Source organism: Pelobates fuscus, chromosome 3 (genome assembly GCF_036172605.1).
Source record: "Pelobates fuscus isolate aPelFus1 chromosome 3, aPelFus1.pri, whole genome shotgun sequence".
NCBI lineage: Eukaryota > Metazoa > Chordata > Amphibia > Anura > Pelobatidae > Pelobates > Pelobates fuscus.
Window position 1 is genome coordinate 216,686,236 of NC_086319.1, and position 22,879 is coordinate 216,709,114.

The window sequence follows — 22,879 nt, forward strand, 5'->3', positions numbered from 1 at the left end:
CTCCAAAGACAGATAATTAGGGTGAGTTCTTTATTATACATAAGATGTCTCTTTGGTTGTTAATGCCTCGTGAGCGTATAGGTGTACTGAAGTTATGTAGGTTAATAACGACTCTGATTAAAAAAATATGAATAATTACATAAAGATAAAAGGGGCAACCTATACGTAAAATCCATATATAGAATTTAAACAATAGTGAGTAAAAATAATTTCTATATATGGATTTTACGTATAGGTTACCCCTTTTTTCTTTATGTAATTATTCATATTTTTAAATCAAAGTCATTATTAATACGCTCAAGAGGCATTAACAACCAAAGAGACATCTTATTCTCAGGAACCACTTGACTTATTCTTGTGCTGAGCTATTTCAATTCCTTTTGTTTGATTTGTTCATTGAAAACAGCTGAAAGTCTATAAATTTTGACAATAAACTTGATTTTCAATTGGGGTTGAATTATTTTGAATACAACTGTATATATGCGCTAGTTAATTTTGCAGTCTACTAGTTATTATGTGCTTTTGATTTATATGATCAGTAGTACAGTTCTTTGAGCAATTCAATATATGAGTGTTGTTATAGGGAATTCATGCTATCTGTAATCTATTAGGTAAGGTATCAAAAAACCAACCATATAATATAAACCTCTCCCCCCACTTGTAGACTCCCAGCAAACAAACACTCTCTATGCTAAACCCTATACTCCTAAGGAAACACCTTCGAGGGTGTTCTAATCTCAGCTCAAACTAACATTAGAAAAGGTTCCAAGAGTTTAAATAAGTGACAAATCATCTGTGCAGAGTGCTCAAATCGTGAGTGAAAAAGTGGCTAAAACCCGACGCGCGTTTCAGCGTGTTCCACACGCCGTCATCAGGGGTAACGCTAATGCAGCTAGCCCAGCAGTTATAGGGAATTCATGCTATCTGTAAGTGTGTTTTGGTCCAGATGAAACCTTAAGGGACCAGAAAACAGGGAGGACAAAACCCTACCCTATTACCGTCTCTTAGGTAAGGGATGGTCACCTAGACTGGGTAGAAAGGGGGTAACCCTAGGGTAATGAAACAAAACAAAGAAAATAAATCCAAAGGTGGTCTAACTAAGAGACAACCATGAGGACAATTACCCAGTCCAATTCCAATAGTAAATGTTAACAGGAAAGAAAATAATAAATAACTTTATTAAGGTATATAATACAATGTATACATAAATACCAATCTAAATAGATAGAGTCAGTTAAGAGGAATAACCCACCATCAAAAATAGAGATAGGTGGCTAAATAGTAGCCTACTGTATATAATCCTTCTAAAAAGAAAAGAAAAATAATAATGACTCAATGATGCTTGGGCTAAGGGTATAGAAACACTCATATGGGTGGAGAGGCTAGGTGGAGAGTAGTGGGTAATGGAATGTATGGATCATAATCTCACATTCATATAGCCCCACATATAGTAAACTCCTCCACAAGTAGTCACCCTTAGTGTTCCAACCCTATACTCCTGGGAAACACCTTCAAGGGTGTTCCAATCCAGACTTATCTATAATAGAAAAATACACCAAACTAAAAATAAAATAAAAACTAATGGTAACCAGTCTAAATAGAGAGAGACAGAGAGGAAAGAGGAGAGGCCAGGCACGAAATGGAAGTGGCTAATTAATAGCCTACTAAGAGAGCTACCTTTCTAAAATAGAAAGGAGATTAACTAAATAGTGCTCTGGCTAAGGGTGTACAAGCAATAAGAGAGGAGGGGAGAAATAAAGGAGAGAGGTAAATGCATAAGCATATATAAACGTTTTAGGTAAGGTATCAAAAAACCAACCATATAATATAAACCTCTCCCCCCACTTATAGACTCCCAGCAAACAAACACTCTCTATGCTAAACCCTATACTCCTAAAGAAACACCTTCGAGGGTGTTCTAAACTCAGCTCAAACTAACATTAGAAAAGGTTCCAAGAGTTTGAATAAGTGTCAAATCATCTGTGCAGAGTGCTCACTTAAAATAAAATAAAAACTAATGGTAACCAGTCTAAATAGAGAGACAGAGAGGAAAGAGGAGAGGCCAGGCACGAAATGGAAGTGGCTAATTAATAGCCTACTAAGAGAGCTACCTTTCTAAAATAGAAAGGAGATTAACTAAATAGTGCTCTGGCTAAGGGTGTACAAGCAATAAGAGAGGAGGGGAGAAATAAAGGAGAGAGGTAAATGCATAAGCATATATAAACGTTTAGGTAAGGTATCAAAAAACCAACCATATAATATAAACCTCTCCCCCCACTTGTAGACTCCCAGCAAACAAACACTCTCTATGCTAAACCCTATACTCCTAAGGAAACACCTTCGAGGGTGTTCTAATCTCAGCTCAAACTAACATTAGAAAAGGTTCCAAGAGTTTAAATAAGTGACAAATCATCTGTGCAGAGTGCTCAAATCGTGAGTGAAAAAGTGGCTAAAACCCGACGCGCGTTTCAGCGTGTTCCACACGCCGTCATCAGGGGTAACGCTAATGCAGCTAGCCCAGCAGTTATAGGGAATTCATGCTATCTGTAAGTGTGTTTTGGTCCAGATGAAACCTTAAGGGACCAGAAAACAGGGAGGACAAAACCCTACCCTATTACCGTCTCTTAGGTAAGGGATGGTCACCTAGACTGGGTAGAAAGGGGGTAACCCTAGGGTAATGAAACAAAACAAAGAAAATAAATCCACCAGTCTGCTGGTTCGTGTCAGCCTAGTCGAGGTTGTTTTGCTAGTCTGGTATGTTAACCAAGCTGGTGTACTGAGTGATCGGTCAAATAGGAAGTGGGGGAGGGTAGGGAGTGGGGTTGCAGGTTGAGGGGGGGGTGGTTATAGAAGGGGGGGGTGCTGTGCTCGTCGGGGCGCCCGGCGGGTATAGGTACGCCAAGCCGCAGCTCGCGATTATCAGATTGTCTGGAGTTATTCATTGGTATAAGTTTCCCATGGGTGGCAAGTTTTTTTGAATGATTTTTCCGTATTTCTTATTTGGGCTGTTTGTTTGTCCATTAAGTATGTGTCTTTAATTTTAACTATCACGTCGTTGTCTGTGGGGATCATGGGCTTTAGCCACGACTGTGCTAGTGCCCTTCTAGCTGCCAGTGTGAGTTTATTCAGAAGTTGTTGTTCTCTTTTAGAAAGGCCGTCGGTTGGCCTGGATAGGAGGATCGCCCAGGGATCTAGGTCTATGTGTCGTGTGAGGACCTCCTGAAGTAGTGATTGGATTCTTTTCCAGAATTTGGCAACCTCAGGGCATTCCCACCACATGTGGACAAAGGTGCCCTTGCCGCCGCATCCCTTCCAACATGTGTCTGTCGTTGTTTTCCCCATTTTATGGAGCTGAGCAGGTGTGGTGTACCACCTCATGAGCATCTTGTAGGCTTGCTCCTGATGTAGCACACAAATCTATGTTTTTGCCGTCGCTTCCCATATGTCTACCCAGTCCTCCCCCTCTATTGCTCCCCCTAGGTCTGTCTCCCACTGGTGTATATAGTTTGGGTCTATGGCTCCCTTTTCTGGGGCGCTGAGCTGTGCATAAATAGTCGTGATCATCCCTTTTTGGATTGTTTCGGCGTTACACAACCGTTCATAGAATGTCATAGGGGTCTGGGCTGCTTTCTTTATGTTTGGGTGTTTGGCAAAGTCTCGCAACTGCATGTATCGGAAGACGTCCTTGGTTGTTAGGGGTGCTGTGGTTTTTAGGGTTTCGAAGGTTTTGAAGGAATCCCCGTCGTACATGTGCTTGTATCTTTGCATTCCTGTGCTTTCTATCCCCCTGAAGTCTTGTGCGCTCAGCCCGGGCTCGAACGCTTTGTTCCGTAGGTATGGAGTCAGCAGTGAGGGTGTATGTTTCAGGGCGTGTTTGGTGGCTGTCAGGTCCCAGATCCTTATGGAATTAAGGATCGCTGGGCAAGATGTATGTAGGGATGGTCGATCGTGTTTAGGCACCCATATCCAAAATTGAGGCAGGTCAGTGTTCATTAGTTTTGTCTCTAGATCTACCCACCTATGTGCGCCCTCCGGTGTATGCCATGCTATTATCTGGGCCAGTTGGGCTGCCAGGTAATAATGATACAGGTTCGGGAGTCCCAACCCACCTCTCGCCTTTGGTCGGTACAGTGTCTGTCGAGCTATCCTATGTCTTTTCTGTGCCCAGATGAAGTTGTCTATGTGTGTCTGGAGTGTTTGTAGGTCTTGCTTGGTTACTTTAATTGGAAGGGCCTGAAACAGGAACAGTATATGTGGGAGCAGAGTAATTTTGACTGCGTGCAGTCTACCAATCCACGATATGGGTCTCTCATGCCATTTTTCTAGGTCCCGACAGAGCGCTTGGATGGTGGGCGTGTAATTGGCGCGTGAGTTTGACCCCAAGGTATTTAATATCTGATCGTGCTAGTTTGAGGGGGTAGGTGTTTTTTATGTTGTCTATCCCGTCCCTGTCCATTTCTATTGGCATGGCTACTGATTTGTCTAAGTTGATTTTGTAGCCTGAGACGCGTCCATATTCCTCTAGTATGGTCACCAGTCGGGGCAGGGATTGATTTGGGTTGGTAAGTGTGATCAGGACGTCGTCCGCATATGCGGAGACTTTGAACTCATCGCCTCCTGCGTGTATGCCTGAGATGTTCTTGTCTTCCCTTATCCTCTGTAGGAGAGGCTCCAACGAGAGGGCGAACAGCAGGGGGGAGAGGGGGCAGCCCTGTCTAGTGCTGTTGGTTGGCGTAAACGTGGTCGGGATCGTTCCAGGTACGTTGGTCTGCGCCCTCGGTTGGGTATAAAGGGCCTTAATGCCTTTCACAAAAGCGTCCGGCATGTGCAGTCGTTCAAGTAGAGCGAAGAGGTAGTGCCATTGCACTCTGTCGAACGCCTTCTCCGCGTCCAGAGAAAGGATCAGAGAAGGCGTCCAAGACCTCACCGCCCACCATATAATGTCCGCCCCCCTCCTGGTGTTTTCGTACAGTTGCCGTGCTGGTACAAAACCGACCTGGTCCGGGTGGACCAGCGTGCCCAGGAATTGGTTTAATCTTGTTGCTAAAATTTTCGCGAAAATCTTTACGTCAAAGTTAATCAGGGAGATGGGTCTGTAGTTAGCGGCTTCTGTTGGGTCTCTCCCTGGTTTAGGTATGAGTGCTATGTCGGCAGTGAGCACATCTGGGTTAGGGTGCCCGCCCTCCATCCACTCGGCGTACATTTTCGTAAGGCTGGGCGTCAATACGTCCCTAAATACTTTATAGTAAGTGCCTTCGTAGCCGTCCGGTCCCGGGGCTTTATTTCCCTTAAGGGCCGTGATCGCCTTGTTAATTTCCTCTTCACCAATGGGCTCCCCCAAGGTGTGCAGGACCTCCGGGGATATTCTCGGCATGTTTGTCTTTGCTACAAAGTCAGCTACTTCCTGTGTGTGTTCCCTATTGTCGCTACTGAGTGTTGGGGAATGGTTATAAATGTGTGCGAAGAATTCCGTGAAGATCTGATTGATCTCCGTTGGGTGTTTGGCTATTTGGCCCTTTTTGTCTTTAATGGCCGAAATAGTATGGTAGTTGGGTTTGGGGTTCAGTGCCCTAGCAAGCAAGGTGTCCATCTTATTGGAGCGTTCGTAGTAGAGGCGTTTTTTACGGACTAGGTCTCTCCCCAGGTCCTCTACTGCTATAGATCTAATTTTGTGCCGGAGGTCCCGAAGGTCTTGGAGTCCCTGAGTTGTAGGGTTGTGTTTGTGTTTGGCTTCTGCCCCCCTCAGCGCCTTCTGGAGCTCGAAGAGGGTTTCGGCTCTCTGCTTCTTCCGTCGGGTAGCGAGTTTAACCCCTTAAGGACACATGACATGTGTGACATGTCATGATTCCCTTTTATTCCATAAGTTTGGTCCTTAAGGGGTTAATGAGGGTACCTCTCAGTACCGCCTTATGTGCGGCCCATACCGTGGATTGGGATAGGTCCGGGTGGTCGTTATCGTCAAAATATGTCAGGATTTCGTCTCGGAGGAGTTTTCTCTGTCTCTGTCACTTTTATAAGTGTGCTGTTATGTCGCCATTTCCAAGGCGGTTTAGGTCCTGGGATTCTGAGAGTCAGTTCTATGTCGGCATGGTCCGACCATGTAATGAGGTTAATGCGTGCAGTCTGTACCCATGGGATCCCGGTTTGGTTCACCAGGAACATGTCAATGCGAGAGTATGTGGAGTGTGCAGCCGAGAAGAACGTGTAAATTTTTACACCCGGATTCCGCAACCTCCAGGAGTCAAATAGTTTTGTCTTTTGTATGAATTGGGTCAGGAGTTTGTCTTGGCCTCTCGTGTTCTGCGCCCTTTGTCCGCCGTTTGTAGTGCTACGGTCTACCGTAGGGCAGTGGGTAGCGTTCATGTCGCCCCCCAGAATTATGATTCCGTGCGATAGGGTCTGAATCAGTGTATGTAGGTGTTCCCAGAAGCCCGGGTCTGGTTGGTTAGGTGCGTAGATATTGATAAGGTGGTATGTGGTGGCATGTATTGTCCCTGTGACAATGACATACCTGCCTGATGTGTCCGCGCTTGTCGACTGTACGACAAAGGGGCATTTTTTATGTAGGAGTAAACCCTGGTGTAAATGTGGTCCGTTAATTGAATCCGGGCTGAGCGCAGGAGGTGTGTTTCTTGAACGAAAGCTACGTCTGTTTTTTGTCGTTTCAGTTCCCTCATTAGCAGGCGTCTTTTGGTCAATGTGTTTAACCCATTAACGTTAAGGGAGGTGAATTTTAGCGTCGTCCTATTGTGAACCGTTTGTAGTTACTGTCTTTCACGAGTGCTGCGAGTCTATGCACCGCCCGCCGTGCGCCCCTTCGAGTCTTGCTGTCCCTTGGGTGGTTCCCTTGGGGCCCACAAGTCTCGGGCCTAATACTGGGCCGGGCCGGTATGTAGGGGGTGGGGTGGGAGGGTGAGGAGGGGGGGGATTGGGGGAGGGTAGCGTAGGGGGGGGAAGGTAATTGGAAGCACCCCGGTCTTATCAAGTAGTGCCGGGTGTCTCGGGGGGTGACTACCCGCCCCGCGGTACCTTGTGTTAGCGCGGAGGGGGCAATCAATCGCCGAGCACCCTGATGTCGGTCCGTGTAGCAAAGTTATTCGTCACCCACATTGTTGGTCGCGTCAGCGTTCGTGAGTCAGGTCGTCCGTGCGTGTCACGTCCCATACAACATTTATCAACAACATTATGTACAACAGGTATTCAAGCATAAAGTTTAACAAAATCAAGTTGACAGCGAGAGAGAAAAAAGAAATACAAAAAATCACCCCTATTCTTTTCAGTTGTGGCTGTCTAATCTACCGTTCCTTGGTTGTCCCCATTATGTAGTTTGTGTAGAGGGTTCGGTTTGTAATACATCTCTACCGATGGCTGCCTAGCAGGCCCCTAATCCCAAGCATTCTAGAGTGCCCTGGCTATTGAGGGGGTGGTTCCTCAAATCATTATAATGTCGGTTGCGCTCGGGCCCAGCCGGTGCCCGTGCCCCTTTGTGGTGGGGGCCTATTGCTAATAATGCTTGGAGGTGTGTGATTCCCATTGCGGGTTGGGTGTGAGTTAGGAGGTGTGTGCATGGTTGTTCCTCTCCCTGGGCCCACTAACCCTGCCGCTAGCCTGAGCTGCCCCCCCCCCCTCCCCTTTTAGCATAGGCATAAATATACAACATAAGGTGGAAACTTGCGTGTCTGGTTGGATGCAAGGCGGGTACTGGAGTCAGTTTCGTGCTCTGGGAGGGACTGTGTATGTTGAGGAGCACGTGTTTAGGGAGTCCTTTTGGCCAATACTGCCTGTGCATTCTTGTTCGTCGATGAAGTCCATCTACTGATAAAGTTTTTAAAGCGGTGGGATTTGCGTGAATGCTTTTTTGGTGTCAGTGACTCCCTCGTCCTTTGTGTCTGTACGCTGGGGTTTAAACGGTTGCTTGCCTTTTATTTCTCCTTGATTGCTTCCGTCTGTTTCCGCGCCTGAGTGCTTCAGTTCGTATCGGTCATAGGTATAATACTACCACCTTGATTAGTCGAACTTTGGTAGTTGGCATATTACTTAGGCTTTTCTTTTTTTTTTTTTTTTATGTACTTTTAGGTAATTTTTGGTTAGAGGTGTTTTTCATTTTTTTTTTTTTTATATTTTTTCCCTCTCTTTTTTTCCCCCCTCTATCTTTTTTTCCCCTCTTGTATCATTCTGTCCTTTTGTGTATAGTTTTTAATTGCTGACCTTCCTTCTCTTCTGGGTTTTTATAGTATGACGTCCACATCTTTAGGTAGACTATCTGGTGTTCATTGTGTGTCTTTGGTTTTTCTTTTATGGTCCCCTATAATACTCATGTCTTTTTTCATTACTTTCTCCTTGTTGTCTTCCCCTGGTTTACATTTTTCTCTTTTTTGTTGGAGCTCGCTGTTGTCCGGTTTTGACCTGCATGTCTGTTTTTTCTCGTGGTTCATGGTGGGGTTGATTGGGTAGCTGGTGTTCGTCGATGAGTCCCTTTTTTGTTTTTACTTTGTGGTTTCATGTTTGGTTATATCTCGGATTTGGGGTGTATTGTGGGTTGTTATAGTCCGCTGGTTGTAGAGTGAGGACTCTGCGATGGGAAGGGGGTCTTTGAGCTACCATTAAGGTGCGTTACCGTCCATCGCTTCGCCGTCTCTGGGTAGCAGGCCTAGCGCCTGGGTGCCCCTCTGGGGGAGATGGAAGTCTGCCGGAACCTCGATGCCTATGTCCATGAGGAAGGCCCTGGGGTCCACAGTGGGCAGTAGTACGGCCGGCCTTGGCCCATTAAACACTAGCATTTTGAAGGGGTGTCCCCAGGCAAAGTTCAGGCCCTTGGCTCTGACGAGATCTGCGATGGGCTTCCACTCTCTGCGCCTGGCAAGCGTGGTCGGTGCTATGTCTTGATATAAGTGGAGTGCGGTGCCATCGAGAGTGTATGTGTGGTGTCTGGTACTTTTGATGATGGCTTCCTTGGTGGAGAAGAAGTGCCACCTCATGATCACATCCCTGGGTGGGCCGTTGGGGGGTCCCCTGGCCCTCAGTGCCCTGTGCGCCCTGTCTATTACCCACATATGGTCAGGGATAGCTGGCAGTTGCGTTTTGAACATGTCTGTGAGTACCTTCTGGATGTCTGTGTCTTTAATGCGTTCAGACAGACCCTTTATTCTCAGGTTGTTTCTTCTCGACCTGTTTGAAGCGTCCTCTATTTCTGCCTCTAATTCGGCTACTTTGGTTATTAGGGTGTTGGTGGCAGAAGCGGTCTCATTGTGGGCCGTTACCACATGGTCCATCCTCCATTCCAGGGCTTCAGTGCGTTGCCCCACAGCTTGGATTTCGGCTTTCACCTCCCTCGCCGATCTTTCAATCTCGCCTGCAAGATAGTGCTTTACCTCTGCGAGTGAGCGCATTATGTCCGAGATGGTAGCCTGTTGTGGCGGGACAATCATTTCCCTGGTGCCCGGGGAGCTCGGGGAGTCCGCGCTCGTGTGGCCGCCGCCATCTTTGTGCGCTTGCGGCCTGGGCGTTGTGAGGAGGTCGGCTACGGATGGGGTGCCGTCTCTTTGTTTTTTGACGGTTTTTTTTTGATGTGCCATCTCCGGACCCTTCTCTGATGCGCTGCAGGTAATTTTGGGTGTTGGTGAGCGGGTGTGCTGCGTCTGGCGTGGTTTTTCGGACCTTTCAGGGTGCAGAGCTCTCTACCTAAGCGGCCATTACTCTCGGCGGTCAAGCCACGCCCCTCCATGTTCACCTTTCTTATTTTAAATATTTCTTATTTTTTCTTTAAACCAATATGTATTTAGAATTTCTGTTTATAATGAGTAGTATTCACATACAGTTGTGCTCAAAGAAATTGTGAAATGTTGGCATTGATTTTGAAAATATGACTGATCATCCAAAAAAAATATTTAATTCAAGGATAGTGATCATATGAAGCCATGTATTATCACATAGTTGTTTGGCTCCTTTTTAAATCACAATAATAACAGCAATCAATCATCCCAAATGGCCCTGATCAAAAGTTTACATACCCTTGAATGTTTGACCTTGTTACAGACATGCAAGGTGACACACTCAGGTTTAAATGGCAATTAAAGGTTAATTTCCCACACCTGTGGCTTTTCAAATTGCAATTAGTGTCTGTGTATAAATAGTCAATGAGTTTATTAGCTCTCAGGTAGATGCACTGAGCAGGCTAGATACTGAGCCACGGGGAGAAGAAAAGAACTGTCAAAAGACCTGTGTAACAAGGTAATGGAACTTTAGAAAGATGGAAAATGATATAAGAAAGGTATCCAAATCCTTTAAAATGCTTGTCAGTACTGTTCAATCACTTAATAAGAAGTGGAAATGTATGGGATCTTTTTTTTTTGTTATCCTTTTTTTTTGCAATGGCAGATTGTATGGTAAAGTAACATTGTTAGTACATATGTCAATTATGTATTACAGAAAGGAAAAGAAAGTCGAGAGTTATTTTGTTGAGGTTTTTCTTCTTGTTGTGTTGGTTGACATGGTCGCAATCCGCCAGAGTTCAGTTTTTTTATAGTTAAAGAAGAACAATAACAGAAAACAAATAACCTTAGAAGTATTGCATTTAACATGTTATGTAGGAGTGGGTTTTGTTTGTTGCAGTGTTATTCAGGGGCTTTGGTAGTGTATTTTTGTCATAGGATGTTATATGCACGTGAGATATGATCAGCATCCACGTGTGTTGAGTTGGTAGAGAACCGTGTAGAGCAATGAAGGAGTAACTATATAGTCAGCGTTACATGTCATAATTACATTTTATATTGGGTGTCATAAAAATTTAACTGCTTTACTACATTTAATAAGTTTGCTCTAGATATGTTTATCTAATAATCGTATTCTCTCTATATCCATCTTGCTCTGCGACCCCTGAATCTATATAGGTTTGTCTTTCCCCCCCTCCCTCTCTTCCTCTCCTCAGATTTTTTTCAAAGTCAAGAACTATTTACAATTACCAGTCCACTGGACATCCCCGTCCCCCAGGAGCTGTAGATAGATTTATGGATGAGTAGCACTGGGCAGCACACCTAATGGATCCCATCCCGCCACCACCTTGGTCGAGAACCATGCCGTGTACTCCAAAGTTGCTCTAATTCTGGATTGGAAGGAGGTGTTTAGCGTATGAAGCCAATCCATTTTAAAAAGGAATTTAAATGTGGTTAAGAATAAAGTGAGTGATGGACTGCTCGGCTGGTTCCAAACCTGAAGAATGGTTTTGCGGCCCACTGCTGCTATGATCATAGAGAAGTGTCTATTAGGTATGGGGTCACCACATACGGGTCCCAACAGTAGGAAACTGGGATTTAATGGTATGGGCTTCATGTTGTTGTTCGTTAAGTATTGCGTAACATCTTTCCAGACATCTCTCTGTGATACATATCTGCTTTGGCGTGGGTGCATTTAAAGCAGGTAGAGGAGTCCTTCCTTGCCATGAGATGTAGACTATGTGGCGTGAAATATGCATAGTTTGTGGTTTTCAGGAACATGTCTCGATAAGAAACCATGGGGAGCAGTTGACTTTGAGTGTAGTGTGAGTTTAGGATGTTCTCAGGTGTGATGTCAGGGAAATTAGTCTTCCATTTCCCCAGACCAGTTTGTAGTGTGTTCCAATCGGGTGTGTATCGTAGAAGAGCATAGAGGGTAGAGATGGTGTAAATTGCTGGGTTTGTGGTGCATAAAAGACGATCCAGAGAGTTATTCCAGTCGAAGGGCGTGAGGCGCTGACTTACAGTGTAAAAATAATGTCGTACTTGAAAGTATGTGAACCAGGGTATAGGAAGGTCCTGGAAGCGCACCCCATGGTAAGAAATTTGTTTGTGTCAAAATCTACAAAGGAACTCAGAGACCCGAGACCCTGCCCTGACCACATCGTGAATGGATATGTGTTGGATCCGTCCTGGAACTCGGGGTTCTGGAGCCGAGGTAGGTGTATGGAGCATAGCGGGCTTGCCCCCATGCTAGCATGAGCCATCTTCCAGACCTTAATCGTGACGGCCAAGAGAGGGTTTGAGAGAATATCATCCAAAAGTAGGTTGTGTGGTTTGTGTAAAAGTACTGGTAGGGAGTACTGCTGCGCCAGAAAGGAGTCCAGAACTAGGTCTGAGTATCGTGACTGTGACTGGATCCAATCGAGCGCATGCCGGAGTTGAGTCACCATACTGTATTCACTGGCGTTTGGAAGATTAAGTTCTCCATTGCATTTGGTTTGGTGAAGTTTAGTTAGGCTCACCCTGGCCTTCGACTCCTGCCAGAGAAAGTGCCTCAGTTTTTTGTTTAGAAGACATTCATCTTTTTTGGAGAGTAAGACTGAACTTGAAGTGGGTATAGTAACTTTGGGAAACTAACTAGTTTATAGAGATTGGCCGTCCTATGTATGAGAGTGGCAATTTGTGCCAGTGTTCCATTTCATTAAAAATGGAGGAGAGAACCGGAGGAATGTTCAGTTTGTACAGTTGGCCAATGTTTCTTGTGATCTTGATCCCTAAATATTGTAAGGCCGAGGTTTGCCAGTTCAATGGGACACCCCTCGGCAGCCTAGGAGGCGGTCCCCTCCCCAGATGTAGCGCACTGGATTTCAATGAAATATCGATTTTGAACTTACACATATTCTGGAGTAGATCGATATATATTACATAAATCGGGACCCTTTAAGATATTCAATTTTATTTTATATTTATACCCCGCAAAAAAAATGTTATAAAAAAGAAAAGGAAAAATTATTTTGAATAGGAATGCACCTTTAAGAAAAAGCATAGGTCTGTGACTTATAAGTGTTGAATTGAATTTTCCAAGAAAGGGCATAGAGAAAAAAAACACGTGATTTAAAAAAACAAATGTGCAGTAACTATCTTTGTGAAAAGTTAAAAAGTCTTATAGTATCTTTTTTAGAAACTTTATTTGAAATACATTAAGGGAATTATCATCTTGGAAAGTATACCCTTTTAAAATTATAAATCATATTTGAATGGTATCGTTTTATAAGCACCATAGGAATGTTTCTTTATACGTAAGACAGTTATCCATGAAATCCTGTAAAAAAAAGAACTGATAAGATAAAATTAAGATAATATTATGATTTTATGCATGTGAAAGGGTTAAAAATATGTACCTATAAGATCTATATGTAAAGCAGACACTTTAAAAAAAAAAAAAAAAAAAACATGTATAAATGAAACTGATTAGAGGTAAGGGAAATGACATCAGGATTACACACAGGTGAAGGGGTTAACAAAGAAGATTGGAAGAACCTGCAGGATATTTGCAATCGAGTACAACGGAATTTAAATTAGATCGGCAGTCGGCATCCACAGACTTTAAGAAAGCCCACCCAGGGCGAAACGCGCAAGTCACGTGGTGCCGATTTCACGTATACAGCGTTCAGGGGAGAGGAGAAACAAGCGGCAACATCGGCGGATGGTGGACCCGCAAATAAACTGTAACTACCCCAAGAACAGTGAGCTGGATGAATACAGTGACATTTACTGTTGGAGCTATATATCTTTTATATTTTATTTATTTTTAAAACGGAAATAAAGTTGAGTAATCTTTAAAAGATCTCCGGAGTAACTAATCTCTATACTGTGGGTTAAATACAAAGTGGATACAAGTCATTACAACCAAAGTGTAACAGAATAAGGTGGGAAGAGCTCCACATAGGGTGCATATGGTGGAGGCTCTTCACCTAACGTTATCACACCATTTAAGCCTTGTATTTGCCTAGATAACAGCTTAACCCCTGGAGTGCTGGAAAAAGTAAAAGAAGTGGTTATCTTTTGAGATTTGGACTGCTCATTTCTGGGACTCTCAGTGTTGAAAGTTGTTTATATATAGTGAAAAAGTATTTTTGTGTGAACACATATGTATAAATTACATCTGTAAGGTTAATAGGTTATAATTATAATTTTTTTTTTCTGTACTCTCCAATTGGAGAGCTTTCAAAAAGATTGTGCTCTAACTCATTGTTAAATACATTGAAAATCTTGCTATGTGTGTGTGACACACAGGGGGAGTTTATGTTATATATATTATGATTAAAAATTAAAGGCATAACACCTTAGATACATAAAAATGAAAGACATAATACCCTGGATATATAACATTTAAAGGAAAAGCGCCTCAGATTAGTATCTATTTATATCTAGGAGGTTACTTCTCACTGGTTTCATAACACTGAAAGTATTGTCTAGGCATGCACAATAAACTAAAGGAGATTATGCGATCAAACTAGGCATACATGAAGTAAATGGAACAAGTAGTAGTTACATATGTAAATAAAGCTCTCCAGAGATATGTGATATGAACTATGGTTAAATAAACATGCTGAACAATGGAGTAACTTGAACTAGCTTACATTAAAGTCCACTGGGCATGGTTACAAACGGGATAAGGTAGATAGCCCGCATCCCTGCCTATATTAAGCTGCATAGCGTTATCCCCAGGCTCAACCTATGCCCTTCATGGTATGTACTGTGACTCAATGAAAATATACACGGGAGTCCCACTTATTTGCAGCCTGCCATCCCGGGTCGAAACACAGTCCAGTGTACCAATCCCACCAGGCTCTTGCCGTGCCGTCAACCAGGCTTGATCTTGGAGCTCATGACAATAGTTGATCTAAAACATTATATCTTCATTTTTTGATCCACCTAGATTTTTATTGGTTACTACTGCTCACCTCTTTGGACTGGCACTACTAGTTTGTCCTCTTACCCTTTAGACTGACCATGGCTCCCATGCTGTTCACTAAGATTGTTGGTGCACTGATGGCTCAAGTGCATACCTTGAGTGTAGCGGTTGGCCAAACCAGAACAATATATGTTGGTACAAGGGCCTTTTATTTCTTGGCCTCTTACACGTGCCTCTTATGGTAGAAGGGCCTCTTATAACCCACATCCTAGTTCATTTGTCTGTAAAAGAAGCTGTTCCTTCCAGAGGTTTGACTAGAGAAGTTTCAGTATGCTTTATTTCGGTTATAGGGTCTCTGACTCTTTTAGTGGCATGGATGTCCTGGATGTCTCCACATTTGGTTCCATTTGCAAGATATTACTTGCGCCCAAGGGTCTTTTCTCCAGTGAGATGGGAAATCAAAAGTCTGGATTGTGATGCTGTCAGTGATACATTTTTTGGTGTAGAGAGTTTGGAAACAAACTACCTCAGTTGCCTGGCCTTTCACTTGAGAGAGTGGAATCTTGATCTTTAGAGCTTCACTTTTTTTGTACAGCCCCATACTGTTCATGTCCAGACCTCTACAAATTGTAGTGGTCCACAGCGAAATCTGACTCTGGTTCTTTGGTTGATTCAGCACTCCCTTTTTGAACTAATGCACAAGCTAGATTTGCAGTGTTTGTCTTTAAACATAGCTCCATAGCTATTTCTTCTCCCAGGAATGTTTCCAATCTTTGAGGTATGTCTTGTGCTTCTCCTTTGCTGATTTTCAATCAGGAAAAACATTAATTCCCTCCTTACATCATATACCTTTTTGCTGAAGGTTGTTTCCACTTACTAGAAAATGACAGAGAGGAAAATTCTCCAGTCAGCTATTTAGCCAAGCAAAGGAGAAGGACATGTTTTGTACATACGTTGCATGTGATGTGGAATCTCACGTGATTAACTGTTCCTCTGCTTTTCTGGACCGTGAAAGCGTCAAAAGGCTATGCTGTTACCTGTACCTTCTGGCAAAGGGTCATTCATTGACACAAAAAATCAGTGCATGACAGCATTACTACCCATTCAGCTACAGATGGTGCTACTTTCTGTCCCTTTTGTCTTTATGCTTCCATTGATTAGATTGCAAAGTGGTAACTTGCACACTTTTGCCAAATATTAGAATTCTGATGTTTTTGTGCTTATTGACCCTTTGTTTGGGTAGTAAGTCTCCTACAATGTAATTTTGTGAATTGTGACCACATTGAGTTGAAAAAAATTAAATTTATACTTGCTATTAAATGTATTTTTGTCATTGTGGTCATGAGCTACATTGCATGGTGTTTTATCTCTTTTTGGTGCTGGTATCTGGTGATTTTACGCGTACCCAGATTATTTGGAGAATTTTCTGTAGTCAAGCTGGAAGGAGAAAGTGTCTGCAAGGGTTTTTATAACCTGTTGTAATGCTACAGATGGCAGAAACAATATGCTACAAGTGATGGATTATTGCGGTCTGTAAATAAATTTTTTTGCAAACATAAATGTCGTTTTTGCTTATCTTTCTCTCTTACTTGCCATGCAGGTATGTGTTATAATTTTAAAAATGCTACTTATTTCATGTTTGTTTGTTCTTGGCTAGCACAATCAGTTGCACAATTCAGTATGAAATACTGATAATTACAGGTGATACTCGAAAAATTAGGATATAGTGCAAAAGTTCATTTAAATTCAGAAATGCAACGTAAAAGGGGAAACTAATATAGAGAGAGAGGCATTACATGCAAAGCAAGATAGTTCAAGCCGTGATTTGTCATAAGTGTGATGATTATGGCTTATAGCTCATGAAAATCCACAATCTCAGTACATTAGAATATTGTGAAAAGGTGCAATATTCTAAGCTCACAGTGTCCCACTCTAATCAGCTAAGTAAGCTATAACACCTGCAAAGGGTTTCTGAGCCTTTAAATGGTCTCTCAGTCTGGTTCAGTAGGAATCACAATCATGGGGAAGACTGCTGACCTGACAGTTGTGCAGAAAACCATCATTGACATCCTTCATAAGGAGGGAAAGCCTCAAAAGGTAATTGCGAAGGAAGTTGGATGTTCCCAAAGTGTTGTATCAAAGCACATTAATAGAAAGTTATGTGGAAGAAAAAGATGCACACGCAGCAGGGATGACCGCAGCCTGGAGAGGATTGTCAGGAAAAGGCCATTCAAAAGTGTTCGGGACTTTCACAAGGAGTGGACTGAGACTGGAGTCAGTGCATTAAGAGCCACCACATACAGACGGATCCTGGACATGGGCTTCAGATGTCGTATTCCTCTTGTCAAGCCGCTCCTGAACAACAAACAACGTCAAAAGCGTCTTACCTGGGCTAAACAAAAACAGACCTGGTCTGTTGCTCAGTGGTCCAAAGTTCTCTTTTCTGATGAGAGCAACTTTTGCATCTCATTTGGGAACCAAGGACCCAGAGTCTGGAGGAAGAATGGAGAGGCACACACTGTAAGATGCTTAAAGTCCAGTGTGAAGTTTCCACAGTCTGTGTTGATTTGGGGAGCCATGTCATCTGCTGGTATTGGTCCACTGTGCTTCATTAAGTCCAGGATCAACGCAGCCGTCAACCAGGAGATTTTGGAGCACTTCATGCTTCCTTCCGCAGAAGAGCTTTATGGGGATGCTGACTTCATTTTCCAGCCCACACTGCCAAAAGCAGCAAAGCCTGGTTCAATGACCGTGGGATTACTGTGCTTGATTGGCCAGAGAATCTATGGGGCAATGCCAAGAGAAAGATGAGACATGAGACCGAACAATGCAGAAGAGCTGAAGTCCGCTATTGAAGCATCCTGGTCTTCCATAACACCTCAGCAGTGCCACAGGCTGATAGCTTCCATGCCACGCCGCATTGAGGCAGTAATTGCTGCAAAAGGGGCCCAAACCAAGTACTGAGTCCATATGCATGCTTATACTTTTCAGAGGTCCGATATTGTTTTATTGATTGCATGTAATATTCTAATTTACTGAGATTGTGGATTTGGGGTTTTCATGAGCTGTAAGCCATAATCATCGCATTTATGACAAATCACGGCTTGAACTATCTTGCTTTACATGTAATGCATCTATCTCATATATTAGTTTACCCTTTTACGCTGCACTACTGAAATAAATGAACTTTTGCACAATATTCTAATTTTTCGAGTATCACCTGTATATGATTAGAACAATAAAAGGCGGATTTTTGTTTTTACTTTTTTGTGTACTTTTGTATAATTAGTACAATTCAAATATCTAAAATTGGTGATGAGCGTATAATTCACATTTTGATTTGTATTTTTCACATCGCAGTTGTTTGTTATATTTTAGTAACTCTGTTCCTGGAAAGAAATCTCTTTGTATTAAAGAAGATTCCATTTTTAAAAAGGTAATTCTGTCTACAATTATTATTGTAAAAAATAGAGGAATAGATGGACTGTTAGAAAGACAGATATAGAAAATAAGAATGTGGTTTTAATAATGTGTTAAAAAATATATTTTTCTCAAATCATTATATTTATAATCACTATTGTTTTGTAGTAATGTTGGTTATTGTCAATATGTGAGGCTTTAGTCATTTTGGTTTCCTTGTTTAGAATAAAGATTTGATTTCCCTTGAAGTTCACAGGCTTCAACCTGTAGGTCTAGTATTGTGAACTGAGTGAATGCTCAGTTGATGGAAGGCTAATGGGGCTTTAGTGACCTGGAGTAAGGGCCTTAGGCCTTTAGGCGCCCTGTGCAATAAATAGTCACAGTGCCCCCCCCATCATCCATGAATAGTGTGTGTGTGTGTGTGTGTATAGGAGTATAGTGATTGTATAGGGGATTTATTAAAGGAGCACTATAGGATCAGGAGCACAAACATGTATTCCTGAACCTATAGCCCCATGTAGCCCCCGCTGGTCCCCTCATGCCTTCCTTATAAATATAGTAAAATCTTACTTGTATTCAAGTCTGGAGCTGCTTACTTTGTCCCTATTTCAGTTAGACCTGCCCACTGCCTGCTGACATCAGCAGAAGATCCAATCACAATGCTTCCCCATAGGATTGACTGAGACTGACAAAGAGGCAGGTCAGGGGCAGAGCCAGCACATTTAAAACACAGCCCTGGCCAATCAGCATCTCCTCATAGAGATGAATTGAATCATTTTCTTTGAAAAGACAGTGTTTACAGCAAAAAGCCAGAAGGTAATGATTCTACTCACCAGAACAAATTCAATAAGCTGTAGTTGTTCTGTTGACTATAGTGTCCCTTTAAATTAATAATGATTTCAAAACAAATATTCATTCCTCCTTTCCTGTTGTTACCTAGTTGGGAGAGGGGCATACTGATCTGAATCTGGCCTGCCCCTCCACTTTGTACAGACCATGCGTAACAGTTTTGCAAGCTCAGGGACTTGCAGTGTCCTGTGGTAATCTGCGGCAGCGCTCTGATTATCCCGAGCTAGGAAGACAACTACTTGTGGTCTGCAACAAACAGAAGTGCAGGCCAGAAGTGCCAGACTACCTCCCCTACATTACAGAGGAGCAGACTAAGTATATCACATAATACCGTGAGTGGTTTTGCTTTGGAGCTCTGGATATACTTATTTACCTGCACCTCTTTGGAATAAAAATTTGCAGTAATACGCTACTTCTCCATTTATCACAGAGCTCCACAACAATAAAACTCCCAGTAATGTGGAGCTCTGTGACAAGATCATACACTATACAACAATACAACTCTAAGTAATGTCTATTAGTGTATTACCGAGCTCTCTAACTATAAAACACAGAGTAATGTGCATTTTATATACCAGAGCGCCACTGTAATACCCAGGGGCGTATTAGCCGCGAGGCAAACAAGGCATTTGCCTTGGGCGGCATTTTCCAGGGGGCGGCAAAAAAAGCCACCCCCCAAATGCCCAAGGCAAATGTCTTGTTAGCCTTGCGGCTAACAGACATGCTGGGCTGCTGCTGGGCGGTCGGCGAGGGAGCACTTCCTCTGAGCTGTCTGCTCAGCTCCCTCGCGCGCCGCAGAGTGAGGCTGGGAGCCGGAATATGATGTCATATTCCGGCTCCGCCTCCCAGCCTCACTGTGCGGCGCGCGAGGGAGCTGAGCAGACAGCTCAGAGGAAGTGCTCCCTCGCTGCCCGCCCAAGAGCGCCGCCCGACCGCCCAGCAGCCACTGGACCACCAGGGAGAAAGATGACCCCCCCCAGCATTCCAAAAGTTAAGGAGGCTGGGGGGGTTAAAGTAAGAAAAAAAAAAAGTGTTAATGTGAGTTTGTGTGTGTGTGTCTGTTAGTGAGTGTGTGTGTGTGTGTCTGTTAGTGAGTGAGTGTGTGTGTGTCTGTTAGTGAGTGAGTGTGTGTGTGTCTGTTAGTGAGTGAGTGTGTGTGTGTCTGTTAGTGAGTGAGTGTGTGGGTGTCTGTTAGTGTGGGTGTCTGACTGTGTGTGTCTGACTGTGTGTGTCTGACTGTGTGTGTCTGTGAGTGTGTGTCTGTGAGTGTGTGTCTGTGAGTGTGTGTCTGTGAGTGTGTGTCTGTGAGTGTGTGTCTGTGAGTGTGTGTCTGTGAGTGTGTGTCTGTCTGTTACTGAGTGTGTGTCTGTCTGTTACTGAGTGTGAGTCTGTCTGTTACTGAGTGTGAGTCTGTCTGTTACTGAGTGTGAGTCTGTCTGTTACTGAGTGTGAGTCTGTCTGTTACTGAGTGTGAGTCTGTCTGTTAGCTAGTGTATGCGTATCTGTCATTTTTGTAGAGTTATGTGCACACAGTCCCACAGTCAGATGCACACAGTTATATATAACTGTGTGCATCTGACTGTGGGACTGTGTGCACATAACTCTACAAAAATATACACCTGGATTCACACATATGCCTAAATGCATATTTTTATCTGAATTAAATACCCATCACACACAGCCAATAAACCCAGCACAAATATCACACATAGTTAATACACCCATTACAAATATCACACATAGCATACACAGGGGCGGGCTGGGAGGCAATTGCCCCACAGGCCGCCGTAAATCCAGGGCCGCCCACATCCACAAAAAAAAATGTTTTGTTCCCCCTAGTGGGGTCAGATGGATTATCCAGCTATCTTCCTTGTTTGTCTGTGCAAACACAGACACTGTCAAATCCACCACATGCACACAGTCGCAGGCAGATAGCCATACAAACACAGGAAGACATCCACACACACACAGAGGCAGACAGCCATACAAACACAGGAAGACATCCACACACACACAGAGGCAGACAGCCACACACACACACACACACAGGCAGACAGCCACACACAGAGGCAGACAGCCACACACACACACACACACACACACACACACACACAGGCAGACAGTCACACAGCCACACACACACAGGCAGACAATCACACATCTGTTCATTATGGTGGATTGGAGGCAATGCAGCTCCTGGAGAATGGTTGTTGGGGAAGCAGGGACTCCTTCCTGCTTCCCCTGCAGCAGTTACCTGGCACTTTTAGCTCTGCCCCTGCCGTCAATTTAGCTCCACCTCTGCCGCACAGGAAGCTCTGCCCCTCCGCACAGAAATCTCTGCCCCGCCGCAATATTGTTTTTTTTTTTTTTTTTTTATAATCCCGGCCGGCGATGTGTGAACTTTGTCGGCCGCAAGGCGCCCCCTGCTCCCATGGCTCGCACACCCTTTAGGCCGGCCCTGTCTGCAGGATTTCTCCTTAATTAACCCCTTAAGGACCAAACTTCTGGAATAAAAGGGAATCATGACATGTCACACATGTCATGTGTCCTTAAGGGGTTAAATAAGTGTTATACAAATCAATAGGGGGTCTGTCCTCATTAATTTGTGATCAATATGTAACACATATTAGAGTACACATCTGTATGATTAACCTTTTGAGCCTTTAAAATAAAATATATAAAAAGGAGAGGTGTATAGAGGTTTCAAGGGTCAAGTAAAACAGGAAAACAAAGTGAATTATTTCTCAGATACAGACATCCCATTTTGAATAACAAAATAGTGACAAAATAGTGTAATATTGTATATGGCAGAGGCGAGGAATAAAGTAATAGAAAATGCATATGCCTTATGAATAGGCTTGGCATTTTTAAAAGAAGTATAGAATAATGTGGCTCTAAAAAATAAGGGAGATTTGATGAATTAAGGCAATACTTTGAAAAAAATGTTTGAGGCTGTGCCACAAAGTGGAAGTGCTCCATTTTGCTACGTCAGTGATTCCCAACCTGTGGTACGCGTTCCCCAGGGGTATGCAAAAATTATTCAGCAATGATGGTTTTGAAGGTGCAGCTGCACTGCACAAATTGGGAACCACAGGGTGAAGGGCCCATCGGGGGCCCAGTCATGTGTTGTGGTGCTTTAAAGGGACACTATAGTCACCAGAACAACTTCAGCTTATTGAATTTGTTCTGGTGAGTAGAATCATTACCTTCTGGCTTTTTTGCTGTAAACAAAGAAGAAATGAAGTGTTTACATTACAGCCTAGTGATAACTTCACTGACCACTCCTGTTTGTATCAGTGTATCTGTATGTATGTCAGTGTGTGTATCTGTATGTCTATCTGTGCGTGTCATTGTATCTGTATGTGTGTCAGTGTTTCTGTATCTGTAATTATGTCAGTGTTTGTATCTTTGTGTGTGTGCATCCACATCTCTCATTGATTGTAACGGTGTGTCTTTGTGTGATTTTGTGTCTGTATAGGTATGTATGTCAGTGTTTGTATCTGTGCCTGCCCATCTGCATGTGTGTCAGTGTTTGTATCTGTGTCTTTGTATCTACATGTGTGTCAGTGTGCGTCTGTGTATCTGCATATGTTTCAGTGTGTATCTTTGTATCTGCATGTGTGTTCGTTTTTGTATCTGTGTATCTGTATATGTTTCAGTGTTTTTATATGTGTGTCTGTGTGTATATAATTGTTTGTATCTGTGTGTCTTTGCATATGCATGTGTGTCAGTGTGTCTGTACAATTGTGTGTCATTGTATCTGTGTCTGCATGTGTGTCATTGTTTCTATCAGTGCGTCTTGGCATCTGTGTGTGATCAGAGATGGTCTATGTATCTGCATGTTTTCAGTGTGTGTATCTTTGTATCTGAATGTGTTATATATATATATATATATATATATACACACACATATACACAGTTAGGCCATTGCAAAATATTTCATTTATTTTCCTTAAATGCTTTCAACAGACAAATTATC

General features: G+C 43.2%; 1 protein-coding gene across 1 annotated transcript in view; it reads left to right on the plus strand.

The window, feature by feature from the left end:
* Nucleotides 1-22,879, plus strand: part of REDIC1 (regulator of DNA class I crossover intermediates 1) — a 96,470-nt gene that overhangs the window by 73,257 nt on the left and 334 nt on the right. The window contains exon 4 of the mRNA XM_063448080.1: nucleotides 18,010-18,067. Within this exon, the coding sequence (XP_063304150.1) occupies nucleotides 18,010-18,067 (58 nt within the window). The remainder of the gene's footprint in view (nucleotides 1-18,009; nucleotides 18,068-22,879) is intronic.